At 37.4% G+C, this 13,803-nt stretch overlaps 3 protein-coding genes across 4 annotated transcripts in view; 1 reads left to right on the top strand and 2 right to left on the bottom strand.

The window, feature by feature from the left end:
* Positions 1-458: 458 nt before the first annotated feature.
* Positions 459-7,007, bottom strand: tcf15 (transcription factor 15). Its single transcript, XM_020929917.2, has 2 exons — positions 953-7,007; positions 459-734 (listed from the first exon to the last, which is right to left on the bottom strand). The coding sequence occupies exons 1-2, from the start codon at positions 1,412-1,414 to the stop codon at positions 672-674; spliced, it is 525 nt and encodes a 174-aa protein (XP_020785576.1). The 5' UTR covers positions 1,415-7,007; the 3' UTR covers positions 459-671.
* A 939-nt stretch (positions 7,008-7,946) lies between these two features.
* On the bottom strand, positions 7,947-9,677 carry srxn1 (sulfiredoxin 1 homolog (S. cerevisiae)). 2 transcript variants are annotated; one of them, XM_020929943.2, is made up of 3 exons: positions 9,572-9,677; positions 9,353-9,503; positions 7,947-8,359 (listed from the first exon to the last, which is right to left on the bottom strand). In XM_020929943.2, the coding sequence occupies exons 2-3, from the start codon at positions 9,473-9,475 to the stop codon at positions 8,150-8,152; spliced, it is 333 nt and encodes a 110-aa protein (XP_020785602.1). In that variant the 5' UTR covers positions 9,476-9,503; positions 9,572-9,677; the 3' UTR covers positions 7,947-8,149. The 2 variants fall into 2 exon arrangements, with proteins under 2 accessions (XP_020785602.1, XP_055021470.1); XM_055165495.1 differs by having other exon boundaries at positions 9,353-9,601.
* LOC110164508 (tubulin alpha-8 chain-like) overlaps positions 9,575-13,803 on the top strand; it is a 113,912-nt gene continuing 109,683 nt past the window's right edge. Inside the window, exons 1-4 of the mRNA XM_055165491.1 lie at positions 9,575-9,698; positions 9,994-10,048; positions 10,128-10,188; positions 13,654-13,709. Coding sequence (XP_055021466.1) covers positions 13,678-13,709 — 32 coding nt within the window. The 5' untranslated portion in view covers positions 9,575-9,698; positions 9,994-10,048; positions 10,128-10,188; positions 13,654-13,677. The remainder of the gene's footprint in view (positions 9,699-9,993; positions 10,049-10,127; positions 10,189-13,653; positions 13,710-13,803) is intronic.

Genomic DNA, 13,803 nt, shown 5'->3' with positions numbered 1-13,803 from the left:
CCCTGTACGTCTGTGCTGGCCATGATTTATCCCTGTGACAGACCAACAGCTGCTGGAGGCTCTGTGGGCAGAGGGTGGGCTACTATTTTCCGTGACTAATTGATAACAGACTTCAAAAAACACAATTTTGGAAAAATGACACCGCAGCGTGACGGTGGAAACAGTGAAGCAGAGCCTCATAACAAACGTCTTAGTAAGACTGAGTACAGTGAGTGGGTAGAGTGTCATGTCCATGAAGACACAACAGACATTTAACAAGATCATCGTTTCAGTCTGATGCATCGACAGCCATTTGTCAAAATGTATGAAAAGGAAGAAGAGGACAAAAGTGTAAGTAAGTGAGCCTATAGAGCTAACTAATGTTTAAAAGTTAAGGTTAACATGTAACAAGAGGATATTAAGGGAGTTTAGTGCAGGACTAGTCTGTCTAACATACATTTATCCAAAACACAAACTAATTATTTTGATAAAATAAATCTTTATTTTAAACTTTTTCAAAAAGACAAAACTCAAGCAAATGCACTGCATTTTGATCTACTTTTCAGTCAAGTATAAATATCAGTTTGTGTCCATAGTGTATCCAGCATGTGTCCACGAGCGCTAGTGTTGTGTAAGACCAGCTTTGACTTCCCTGAGAGACTGAGGAGTTACAGTTGTTCATGTCCATGATTTTAGCGTCTCGCGCGCAATGGGGCCAGTCCACGCATTTTTAAACAGTCTTTCCCGTCCTTTATCTGCAAGACACAAGATACAGACACGCACTTTAGTGCATCACATTCACTGTTCGGTTACGTGGCTTTAAACAAGTGTCTAGTGTGTAATTCCATTAGTCTAATTAAGGCGCGCAGAGGTGGAGCTAACGTGGCATGAAATGAGGGAGATGCTAATGAATGTTGATTTTCATTACATTTGTAAGAGAAAGTACTGCTCATAAAATATAAACTTCACTCACCCCTTTCCTCTGGTTACTGAGGCAGAAAGTGCAGATGGTCCGAGGCTTGGGTCCGTTTCCTCCCTCGTGCGCTCCGAGGCACGGCTGTGCGTCGGCGCCGCCGTCTCCACGCAGCAGCACGTTGGCCAGATGTGAGATGTAACTGGACGCAAGCCGCAGCGTTTCGATTTTGGAGAGTTTTCTGTCCACGGGCTCTGTGGGGATGAGAGTCCGCAGAGCCGTGAAGGCCGTGTTTACGCTCTGGGTCCGGCCGCGCTCTCTGGCGTTGGCCGCGCTTCGCTGTTTGATGACCGCAGAGTCTCCGTCCTGTTTACGGCCGGTCCTCCGGCGCTTCTCCAACCCACAGAAACTCTGCTCAGAGCTGCCGTCGCTTTCGCTGCACTTGTCCTCGTCCTCTGAGGTCATGGTGAAGTCTGAGTAGATCAAGTGCGTGGCCACTGGACGCATAATGGCGAACGCCATGGTAACAGTTCACAGCAGCCTTTAGTCCAAGTTTCAAGTCCCACGAAGAGAGTCTTGATGCTAAACCTCCATCAGTGCGGAACTGTACAATCACAAAAACACCCTCTTCAAACCTCCCCAGGTGCAGAGGAGTCCGAGTGGGGAGAACTCCGGAGGAATGGTCAGTACCGGTCAGCTGGACTCTTATAACCGCGGGGGAGGAGCCCTCACAAGCTCAAGCTGCAGCAAAATGTGCTCAGATATGTATTTGAAAGTGCCTGCTGAAGTGAAGTTTCCTGATTTGCATATAAGGCTCATTGCAGGTTGACAGAAGTATATTAGTGAAGGTTATAGACGTCTAGTCCTCAAATGTAAATCCTGTTTCTCTGAAGAACTCACACATTTCCATTGGAAATGATAAGGAAATTTACCAAGAACTTCAGTGATTTGAATATCCTCGGGAAGTCATGTTAAATGTTGTAGGGCAAAAAAACAAATTAGGGCCATGCTGTATGTTTTGTTGTGTGTTATTTCAATCCCATTAAACATGTTTTTATCTGGAACACATGGCACAGCAGAGGATTAAGACAGAAAGGGGAAACTTCATTGAGGCCCTTATCTTTTCATATTGCCCTATTGCAATGTATATATAAAATTGCAGACATAAGTAGTCCCATCTGAAGTAGTCCAAAGCTCACTTTACGAGCCTATACCTCCCTTTAACAAAAGCAAGTGGTGTGTGGAGGTGAAAGTTTTGTGGGGCTGAATGCTCAACAGATGACCTCTGGAATGACAAGGATCTGTGTGTTTGTTGGCCTGAGTTTAAAACAACAAAGAGGTGGCACATTTGTAGGTGTCCCGTCTGAAATGCTGCTCCAGTCACTGCATTCAGCTGCAACAACACACACGTCACACAAACTATTCCAAACACACCACATTTCAAACACTGCAAGCTTCAATCATCAAGCAACATTTTATTCTGGATTTACAGTACATAGCCTAGTTGGAGTATACTGAAACTTAACACTATTGGCAAAATATGCAAGGTTGGAGCATCTATTTGGTTTTTACAATGAATATTATTTTACATTTATAACATTGAATTTTTTAAACTGTATGGTATAACCCTAACCCTAACAGACCTACTAGCCCATATAACTGAATGTGTATTGTGTAGAGTTGTGCTGTTAATCAATTCTTAATTGAGATTCAGTTATTTTGAAAAGCATGTGGCTTTGAGCAGAGTTCAGACTTTTAGAGGTTTGGGTGATTTTATTATTATTTTTTTATTTCTCAGCTTTTGTTTATGTGCAAGAAATAAATGTTGGCTCTAAAAATCTACTTTATTTGTTTTTAATAAGATAAAATACAACTGAATAAAAAATTGTAACAATCAGTATGAGGGGGAAAAACTCATGATATATTTGTTGTCTTACTGGCCCATGCCACCCTTCTAAACATGCTGTTAACGTTATTATAATTGCTGTTTTTGTGTATTCAATAAACAGTGAAACAAAAATCTGACCGGTAGCAGGTGACATGTAAATCATATTGAGCTGACAAGTTTTGACAACATGAACTTGATTTATAGTATAAGCCAATTAAAAACATGTGTTGGGGCTATGGGTCTCAGATGACATATTACAATGTTGTAATATAGGCCATGGACACTGCCACTGCCTTGTTCACATGCACACCAAAATCTGATTATAATCTGATTTCTGGACCTTTTAGATGACTTAAATGACAAGTAAAATGCAAAGTCTGAAATGAGTGATCAGAGGGGCCGTGCTCAAAAAGAGATGTGATTATTTTGCTTTAAATTCAAATATTTTGCTTAAAGTAATCTTATAATTCCAAAAAACTGATATTATTTAGTTTTTGCACATATAACTGCAGCCACTGATCCAAAAATGTTTCATGTAATTATTGTTTTCATTCACATGACATTTTCCTGTTTTGGACACCCTTTTGGGGAGTTTTGGCCATTCAAAAGATGCAATATTTTAGTTTTGAACTGTTAACTGCTTTAACAATGGTCTCAATTTTTAACTTTACTTTAGCCCATATATTATTTGACTATGTAATATGTAAATAGTCCTACAGCTGGACAACTTTCAACATTTCATAAAAAATAAAATAAAATTGGGACACACTTGCATTTTAAGCCTGAAGAATAAAAAATAAAGCAAATATATCGTGCGTCAAAGAGCATTGTCACCCATGCACAAATGAAACTGCTATATCGAGGAGGGTTGACTGTCCGTGGCTGGGAGCATAGTTGGGGTCAGGGGGTGGATACAGCATTGCAAATCTGGCACACATTACACGCCGGCAGCCACTTCGAGTCTGGAGGAATTCCGGATGGAGCCGTGAGAAGCCCAACGCGACCCAAACACCTAAAGCTCCCTCCTGCTGAAGCATGGGGCTGTAATGCTGCTCACAGTGGAACAAATGGCCCCGCTCACTAACCAGAGATCATTTTTCAACCTCAATTTGGGAACAGAGACCGAGGGAGTCCTGTTTTGTAACGGGTAGTTAGTCCAAAGATCAATCTGAGGGCTTAACTAATTGGCATTTCACAATATAAGGATTTCTACTACAAAAGAGTCTGCTATTGGTTGAATTGTTTGCTGAATTGCTTAAATGTTTTGAATTTGAAATAAAATGAAAACTATAATTTGGTTCTCAATACACATTTTAAATTTATAGCTTAATTTATTAATGTTTTATGTTATATTTACAATGATTTTTGTGTGTATTTATTATTATTATTTTTGTAAGGTTATAGTATAGGAATCTCAGCAACAGGGTTAAGAGGTTCTATGGAGAATTGCAGAATAAAAATGTACAATCCGGAACCTTATCATTTTTGTCTAGGCCCGTTATCCTGCCGTACACTGTATTTATGAAAACACACACTGTCATTGTCCACTGTCCCAGAAATATTGTAATCACTTGAAAGTGAGCAGTTAAAAAACATATTTATGCTAATTAATGAAAAATAATAATAATAATATATTCAGTAATAGTAAATTCAGATTCTCATCAATAGGGAGTAAAAGTAGCAGATGGCATTGAGCTGAGGAAAAATGTTTGGAAATAGAGCAAATATTTGGTATATTGGTAGACTGAATGGCATGTGCATTTTCATCTGTGTGACTACTTTGAGTGTCTTGAAACTCTTAAAATATATTATTATTATTAAATCACAATGTATTCAATATGGTGAAAAAAGATATATGGATAAAGTCAGAAATCATGAAACCACAATTACTGGATAACAATTGCCATAAAAATGTTAGATGTAAAAATTGTAATGGTACTATTTTATTTAAAGCAATATTCATTCATTATGGTCAAAGAAATAGATGGATTATGTGGGAATTAATGAACCATAATTACTGGATAACAGCCACTTTACAAAATGTAACACAGAAAAACTTTATAATGTGATAATGTAAAATAATATTATTTGATGTTGGAGCCTATTATAACATCAACATTCATTCATTATGGCCAGAGAAATATATGGATTATGTGAGAAATATTCGCTGTACAAAACGTCACATTTTATAATGTAATATAATGTTTCTTTTTATTTACTGTTCCAATCAAAGTGTCACAGCTGCTACTGGGAAATCCATGTAAAACTCCAAATGACGAATGACACGGAGGCCCCAGACCATTTGTTAAAGCCACCACAAACACTTCCTCTTCTTAACCCTTCGCTCCCTGGAATCGACTTTAATCCCCCAAAGTCAAACCCAAATACACCACCCAGGGACGGGGGCTCCGTGTGGCAACAGGTGCGGGTTTTTTCATCTTTTCTTCATCTTTCTTTCCATCGTTTTTGCAGTGTTGCGTGTCGAAAGCCCTTTGAGGATATGGTTACTTCCAGACAGAGGGAGAGCCACAGGAAATCTTCTCACACGCGACGATTCAGAGCAGAATTTTAGAGCTGGTTTGGGCCGATGGGTCTGGACCGCCCTGGGCCCGTTCGTGTTTCCTCGATGGTCGCAGAGGGAGAGCGGTGGGCAGTCGGGAGCATGTTTTTGTGACGCTGGTGATGGAGGAAAGAGCCTGGATCTGAGATGAAATGTCCTGTGAAGTGCCCCTATACTTGATTCGGTTAATGTACAGTTCCTTCCTCTCATATTGTTGTCCAGTGATTTCAGGAGCAGGGCTGGTCCCTCAAGGTTAGCATCAATTAGAGGAACTGTATGTAGCCTGTGCTCTTACAGTTTTAAAGAAGGTACTCTCAACTGACTTTGGTTACCAATGCCTTAACTTGCATAGAGAAGACATATACAGTTTCCCTCATTCTCACTATCACATGGTTTAGGTTTAAACCAACTGGATTTCAGGATTGAAACTGGCAACCCAAATGAAATACTCATATAAGGCTCATTCTGAATTCTGATTGGATACTTGTCTTGAGAACCAAAACACCAAATTATAACACAAATCACATGACCATCGAGTCCAATGCTTTTGTAATCAAGAACAAATCAGCATTACAATTGTTAGCAGTAAAAGCGACATTTGATTGGAACATGTCTGCATGGTATTTGGGGACACAGTTAGGTCATGTTTATGGAATTTAAAATCAAAATCTGCATACAGTAATTTTAAGGAAAACCACATAATATTATAGTTCCCTACATGCCTAAAAAACCTAACCTAAAAAAAATTTATAAAATATATTGTGATGCTTTGTTGCAATGAATTACTTTGGGATATTTATAGTTAGTGCATAAATGCTATGTGCAATATTTAGGAGTGGAAAAAAAAAAAAATCTAAAAAGCTTTACAAAGTAGATGTGGTTACAACTTCAACAACAGTCCTAGTTTTGTCTTCACCCAATTCTGACAAAAAGTTCACTTTGATGATTTATATTAATGACAAAACCCATTATCTTGCTCTATTTATTTAACTTGTGCTTAATTTGGCTAATGTACAGTTCCTTCCTCTCATCTTGCTCAATGATTCATGATTTCAGGAGTACAAATGGTCTTTCAAAGCTAGCCTCAACAAAATCCACAAAATATTAGTTATTTACACGTTGAATTGTAAGGTCTTATCTAATTATAATTGAATCATGATCAAAGCATTTACAGATTGGGATAGCATAAAGTGTATGTGGTGCAGAGAGAAGAGTTAACATTTTGGAAGAATAAATGTTGTTTTTGTAATGGCAACAATTAAAGGCTGTATATTAAACAAAACTGACGGGTGAGTTTTAAGCCATGTTAGAATGGTGTTACCTCCTCAAAAACATACCTGGAGTTGTGTTTTGTTTCATTCACACGTGTTTGAGTGATCCTTTATTAGTTTGTCTACAGATCCCAAACTCAAAAAGCTCTGTTTTAGCTTGTGATACTATGAAATTGATGATGGAAATTATTTAAATGATCCTAGTGAAGATGTATGGACTTTAAAAACACAGTAGAGCACTTCCTGACAAGACATCACAAGGTGGTGGAGTGTTTTCTGTTTGAGAGAATAACTCAACCTAAATATGCAGGATTTGTGTGTTAAATATGTGTGAATAAAACAAAACACAACTTCTGTTTATATGTATTTGTTTTTATAAAAAATGTGATTAATGGTGGGAGGGAGACTATATGTTTTGTCATATTGCCCACTTACAGTCTTCAGCCTCAAATGCATGATAAAAATATGATACATTTCAATGTATCTACCTACACGATTGTTGTTAGTATATTATCCATGTGCAGTATATGAATAAAATAATTTCAGTTACACATTTGGTAGTTTAGTTTCTCAGTTTACATAGTAATCTGGCAGTTACATTCAAAAATCATAATATAGACACTTAAAGTATTCGTGCTCCTGACAATCATATTTCTGTGTGTTTGTATGCACAGTGGGCTTTGACTGTGATTCCTCTGACAGCAGGAGAAGGTAAAAGGAGGGAGCCTATAGAACAGATGGCTGTGCACTAAGTCTGTGTTATAAGAACATCTCAGTGACAGAACACAAGATGCTGCTGCTGCTGAATCTACGGCTGCTTTAAGACGTCTCTCTCATCATCTCAAGAAACTTTTAAACTTACACCTGTGCTGAAGACACAAGCACTTTTTAATTCTTTGTAGACTTGCGTTTTTTGGTTAGTCTTCTTTGGGCAATATTGCTGATTTTCACATAACAGCACAGCATGTTTGAGAAGGGGAGTGGTGATACGTAGAGTTTAACATATGGGGTATTTAGTAAGTGGAAAGATTTAAAATGACTAAATAAGTTATGATTAAATTATCTTTGGGTTTGTTCCAGTGTTTAAGTAGAGTTATGTCTCCCTCTACTGGCAAAAATATTGCTCCGCACCTTGGACATCTATTTTTTTCTTCCATGTTACGTTTATAGTTTTGGTTTGGATTATGTCCATGCAGGTATAGTTCTGAGGTAGAGGTGGGCAGTATTAACCAAGAAACTGATCTATATTTTTGGGGACTTTCCTGATGACGATATACAAACAGTATTGTGATAGTCCCTTAGAAATGTGCTAAATCATGCCTGTTGAGGTTTAGGTTCAAATATGACAAAATTTTAATGTCCTATAAAAATAAACTCTGAATGGCTTTAATAAAACATTTAAAATAGGTCATTTAATTAATTTTAGAATACAAGTAGCATTTGTTGTTGTTTGTCTTTCATTATTGGATCTCAGTCAGTACAGTGAAAATCTTAGTCGCCAGCTGGTACGGAAGAGTCAGTAAAAAAAATCTATGACGTCATTTTAGGTCCGGTGTTGCAGATCCCAAATATGTCCTAAGATCTGTTATGTTAGATTTAATGATTTTGGCTGGGATTGAGGGCATTTGTAATCGCTGATACGCAGCAAACCTGTGACAGCCTCCGAAAGAGTAGTAGTAATTTCCTCCTTCTCTTCCTTTGATCCACAGAACGTCAATGGGAGGAACCACGCTTATGTCCGGAGTGTTCTGGACAAAGATGAAAGCAGTTTAAAATACAGTCACAACAAAGAGTGACTGAGGTCCTAATTGATACATCTTATGAATAGGTGTCTATACATCACATCATATATATATATATATATATATATATATATATATATATATATATATATATATATATATATATATATATATATATATATATATATATATATATATATATATATATTATTACCATTTATTTCAAATTGTATGATTAATAGGCAGAATTAAATATGGTGTAATTGTGTATAATTTCATAAAAACATTATATTGAGCTCACAATAAATGGAGAGTTGTACAGGAAGCTGTTGAGAAATAACCATAGTTAAGCAATGGCTTAGACAAGGATATCCAGGGTGCATTTACACAATAAAGCAAAATGTGTGATTAGCCAGGATTAGACAATGTAGAATATTTTGTTGATATCTGCTCAAATTTAACATAACATAAGATAATGATTATGTTTATAGGATAGAGGCTATGTTCCTTATTTCATCAAGAGTCATTGAGAAGAATTTAAGTGTGTTACTTCTAAAGTTTAATAGAATGAGACAAGAGATATTCATGTTCCATGATCCCATCAGATCTCAGAAGCTAAGCAATGCCGGACCTGGTTACTACTTGGATTGGAGACCACTGGGAAAATCAGGTGCCACAGGGGGGCGCCAGTCACAAAAACTGTCATTGTGCCTTTAGGCCAGGCACTTCACTCACATAGCCCAGTATGAAAGTGGTGTGGCGACAACTAGCATGGCAGCCGCGCTTCAGTCAATCTGCCCCAGGGCAGCTGTAGCTACAATAGTAACTTACCACCACTGGATATGGGGTGAATAAATAATGCTCTGTATTATATATCTGTGAAAAGCGCTATATAAATAAAAAAACTTACTTACATACCATTAGTTGTAACTTACAACTAGTGGGTCCCTCTTGGCTATATAAATAATTTATCTTGTATATTTAGGCCTATATTTGTACCTTGATCGTCTCCATCAAACCCTGGACCTTCTGCTCGTCCAGCTCCGGGGGAAACGGCCTGATGAGCACGTTAAGCGGCACCTGGTGGACCTCACTCACGCTGTCCGAGTGAATGGAAGACATAACTGACGGTCTCTTGGACGAGAAAACTCTACAATAAATACGAAAGCTGTTACTAAATCCTGATAGAAACATTAGCCTTGAAAATGTGGTGTTTACTTCTTGCTTCCGGGTTTGCTGGGCGGAAAGATTACGTCCCTAGTCAGGCGGACACGCCCACACAAGTGTAAACTTTTCCCTCATTACACCTGAATTTTCTAAGATTTCTAATATTTGTGTCAAAAAGGTAAGTACATATGTTAAATTAGATATATTATTTTGATGTTGCTAAACACTGAAATGTTTTTATTATTATAAGAAACATGCCGGCCTGTTCGACAGAGTATTTTATTTCATCTATGATGCCCATGTAGCTAGCCAATTAGCATTTAGTAACCTTCAACAGCCTTAATTTTGCTAATTTTCACTACTTTGTTTTCACCGTTTTACCTGCTCAGCTTGATCATTTGACTACTGTCAATATATATGTATATTTATGTGTGTGTTTTATTTTTAACAATAAATGTCCTTTCAATTTGCAGTAAAACTTTAACAATTTTCAACAAGTGAAGTCAAGAAATGGGTGATTTTGACAAAGTAAGATTTATATGTCCACACATTATATTAAATGTATTTCTTCAAAGCCTGCACTTGATAATATAGTCTATTTTTGAAGGTGTTTCAAAGAAGACGTCTGTGGATACATTAAACATGCCTGAGCCTGGAGCATCGCACAGGTGAGGGGAAAGCTTCAAAGCAATTCAGATACTGTTGTTTTTCCAAAAGCCATTTCTATCTAATGGAACTTATAATGAGACAATTAAAATGATTTCTTGGACAGCAGAAACAGACCATTAAAATGAATTATTACAAATGCTCTGAACAACAATGACTGTGCTTTCATGTTGATTAATTGGTCACAGGGGAGTAAGTTACAACATGAAATGACTGGACTATATATAGCATGTAATCATTAACAATGGAATCACAATATCCTGTAACAAAACGCTTCCTTTTTAACTGAGGACTTGTAGCGAATGCAATTAACGTTTCACCTCATCGCCAAAACACATTGTTCAGAATTCAGGAGTGGGTTTCCTCTAATTGGTTTGGAAGACACTTCGATTTTCCACTATGACTAGGCTTTAGTGTCGTGTCCATTTAATGAATTATGCAAAATCAATAGAGATGAAAGACAGGACTTATAGATTGTATAATATTTGTACTTATATGTCACTGTACAGTTAATGTATTTCAGTATTTTTAAGAAGGATTAAAAATATTACAAACGAATTATAGCAATATAATTTTGTCTCAATTAAGCATCTCTATGGACAATAATTTCTTTGCCTAAAATGTCCCACAGTATGGCATTTATCTTGCATTTACACAATTACAGGTTTTTCAAAATAGAAAAACATGGACCGTTAGTGAGTGCTGGTTCCCCTTTCTACAGATCTAACTAGTAATTTGGCATGCTCTTTCATACTTGTCAAAGTTTAATTAAAGTTTAATATACTGTGGAACATTATTTCCAAAAAATTCAAATATCCATGGGCACAAGAAGGTTGTTTCCACCCTCCAATAGAAAAAAATACATAGTTCACCCCTAACTATGATTTAATATCATAGTCATATAATAGTGGTTATAATTGTATTCCACCACACTTTGTCTGACCCTCTGCTGTCACGGCACCACTGTGTAGTAGTCACAAAAATATCTCAATTAAATAAATTGAGTTAGTCACACAGGGAGTGGTGGGTTATGGAAGAGCAGATTTCCTTTTAATATTAGCTTCGGTCCCCATAGGATTGTCACACACAGAGCACCTGAAGAAAATTACCTGCCAGGCGTTTTGTGAGTGAGGTGCGCTATATTTATTCATGTCTTTTACACATTGACATGCTTTTAAAGTGATAATTACTGTGACGCTCTTTAGACTATATCTGTGAGGCATGAGTGAGGGGAACTGTGGTGTGTGAACATGTTATTCAGTGTCTTATTGCTGCTTATAATGACAAAATCAGGACTAAACAAGAATTAAACCAAGGCCAAACCAAGACCAAACTAAGACTAAAGAAGACTAAACTGGAACTAAACCAGAACTAAAAGGTATAAAGGCTATAGGAGTACACCAAGGATAGTTGAAGGCTTAAGAACCAGAACTATCTTTTGAAAAAGTCAATACTGTCTTATTATTATTATATTTAAGAACAGTTTTGAACAGCTAAACTTAGATTTAGCTGTTGACAACTGTTCTTATAATCAGCCAGGACCTGTTTACCTGCTTAAAAGAAAAATATTATGCAAAATTGACTTCAAACATGTCATAATTGTAGAAGAAGATTCCAACTGTCTGACACCTTCTCCAGGACTGTCTCACAGGTGTTAAAAAGGGTGTTCCCTCTGTCCTGGTGCAAAGTTGGTGCTTTTTGTATCGTGACGGCCTCTCTGATCCAACGGTGGTACTTGTTACTTTAAGTACAGATGACTCTGCAGTTATTCCAGTAAAACAGAGGTATATTTGGACTAAAATAAGTATGGGGAACAGAAAGTTTGAAGATTGATAAACCAGGACTAAACAAAGCCAGACCAGGTCTAAAATGACTAACTACATGTCATAACAGAATAGACCAGAACTGACAGCTATATGAGGATGAACTAGGGCTAAACTATGACATGAATGAACCAACGCAAACCAGGTCTAAAGCAGGTCTAAACTGGGTAGGGTATAGTATGAACCAGAATGTGATTAGGACCAGTGACTTAACTAGTACTGCTGCCTAACTGTTTCTAAACCATTACACAGTATCCAAACCCAGATCAGAAGCAAGTCTTGCCTCAGGTTTCAGAACTAGAAGTGGAATGGCTGGACTTGTTTTAATCTACCCTAGCCATTTGGACACTTGTTTTAGTAAATTTATTTTGCTCAAACTATTCCAAACATAAACATTACAAAACACCGAAGCCTCCTGCTGTTTCCACTTCACCACATGAAAGCAAAACGGAGCTATTTAAAAACCACCCTCCTTGACTTTCTCCTGAATACTGATGACAAGTTGGATGCATAAAAATGTGATTTAGAGACAGGACTTCAAACGAGCGGCATACGGACGAGGTGGACCCGCTGCCAGCCAGAGACAAGGAAGCAGATGGGTTTTTCACAAACAACACAAACATCAAGAACAGCGAGCTAAAGAGCCTGGCAGTCTCACTCGATGAAACAGTGAGGAACGAAGGCTTCTAATGAGCTGCTCTCCTGTGATGCACAATCTGAGAAGACAAACTGTTCGCTCTTAAAGGGACAGTCACACTCAAATGGTTTTAAGGATGTTAATGTTTAGTTTGTTCACATCTTTTAGTATGCTTTTGTTTGTTTTACTGTAGGTGTGAATCTGACAGTATTGGTATGGCGTTAAACTCACAATGTGCTAGAGAATGCGTTTTTTTGGGGAAGCTTGTGGTATTGTAAACTAGTTACTTTCACCAGCAGGTCTGCATGGTCTTTGACAAAAATCTTATGATCTTTCTGAAATGTATTGTGAGAAGGTTTGCGATTCATGTTTTCATAGTAGGATTCTGTTCAGACTGCTCATTTCATACATGTCCAGAAGTGTTAACATTTGACAAAAGAGATGTATTACAGGCACGTTGAAAAATAAGGGGAGAAGTGAAAAGTATGCTTAACCAAGAACACCTAATCTAAAATCCAAATTCCACAGCTATACACATTAGCTCAAAATGCTCTTTTCCACCTTGTGATGTCATGTAGTGATAGTTATCAGCTACCCTTTACCTTTAGTTCAGTGAAGATTGGCCATTCCAGGGCTGAAATCATCCAAATAATTCTAATAAAGCTGTATGAAGTTTAATAGCACATCCATTGATCTTGTAAGATGTTCCTGTATTACCACATGACATCATAAGGTGAAACAGAGTGTTTTCTGTTTGAAGAAAGATTTGTGTTTTAAACATGTGTGAATGAAACACAACTCCGGGTATGTCTTTGAAAACACCATTATAATATAGATTTGAAAGTGGCATAATATGGGTTTTTTAGAATGTACACTGTCGTCAAAATGACCATGTTACAACCCTCTGTTGTAACAATGCACTGATTTTATTGTTAAATACAAGAAACTTCTAGACCTCATGGGGCACTGAATTAGACTGTACATAAACCCAATGTTGTGTTTTGCAGCAGCCAACCAACAGAGGGCGCCAGATGTCAGGTGAAGAGTCATGTCCTACAGTGAGGTAAGGCCACAGTCTGTAACATGTTGCTTTGTTATGAAGTCAACAGGAAGGACACCAGTTGCTTTTAGCCTTATTGCATTGAAATCTGCCACAC

Source organism: Boleophthalmus pectinirostris, unplaced genomic scaffold (assembly GCF_026225935.1).
Source record: "Boleophthalmus pectinirostris isolate CB_2022bp ecotype Guang Dong unplaced genomic scaffold, ASM2622593v1 HiC_scaffold_8, whole genome shotgun sequence".
Classification (NCBI taxonomy): Eukaryota; Metazoa; Chordata; class Actinopteri; order Gobiiformes; family Gobiidae; genus Boleophthalmus; species Boleophthalmus pectinirostris.
Note: the sequence above shows the minus strand (reverse complement) of the source record. Positions and strands in the feature narration are given on the sequence as shown.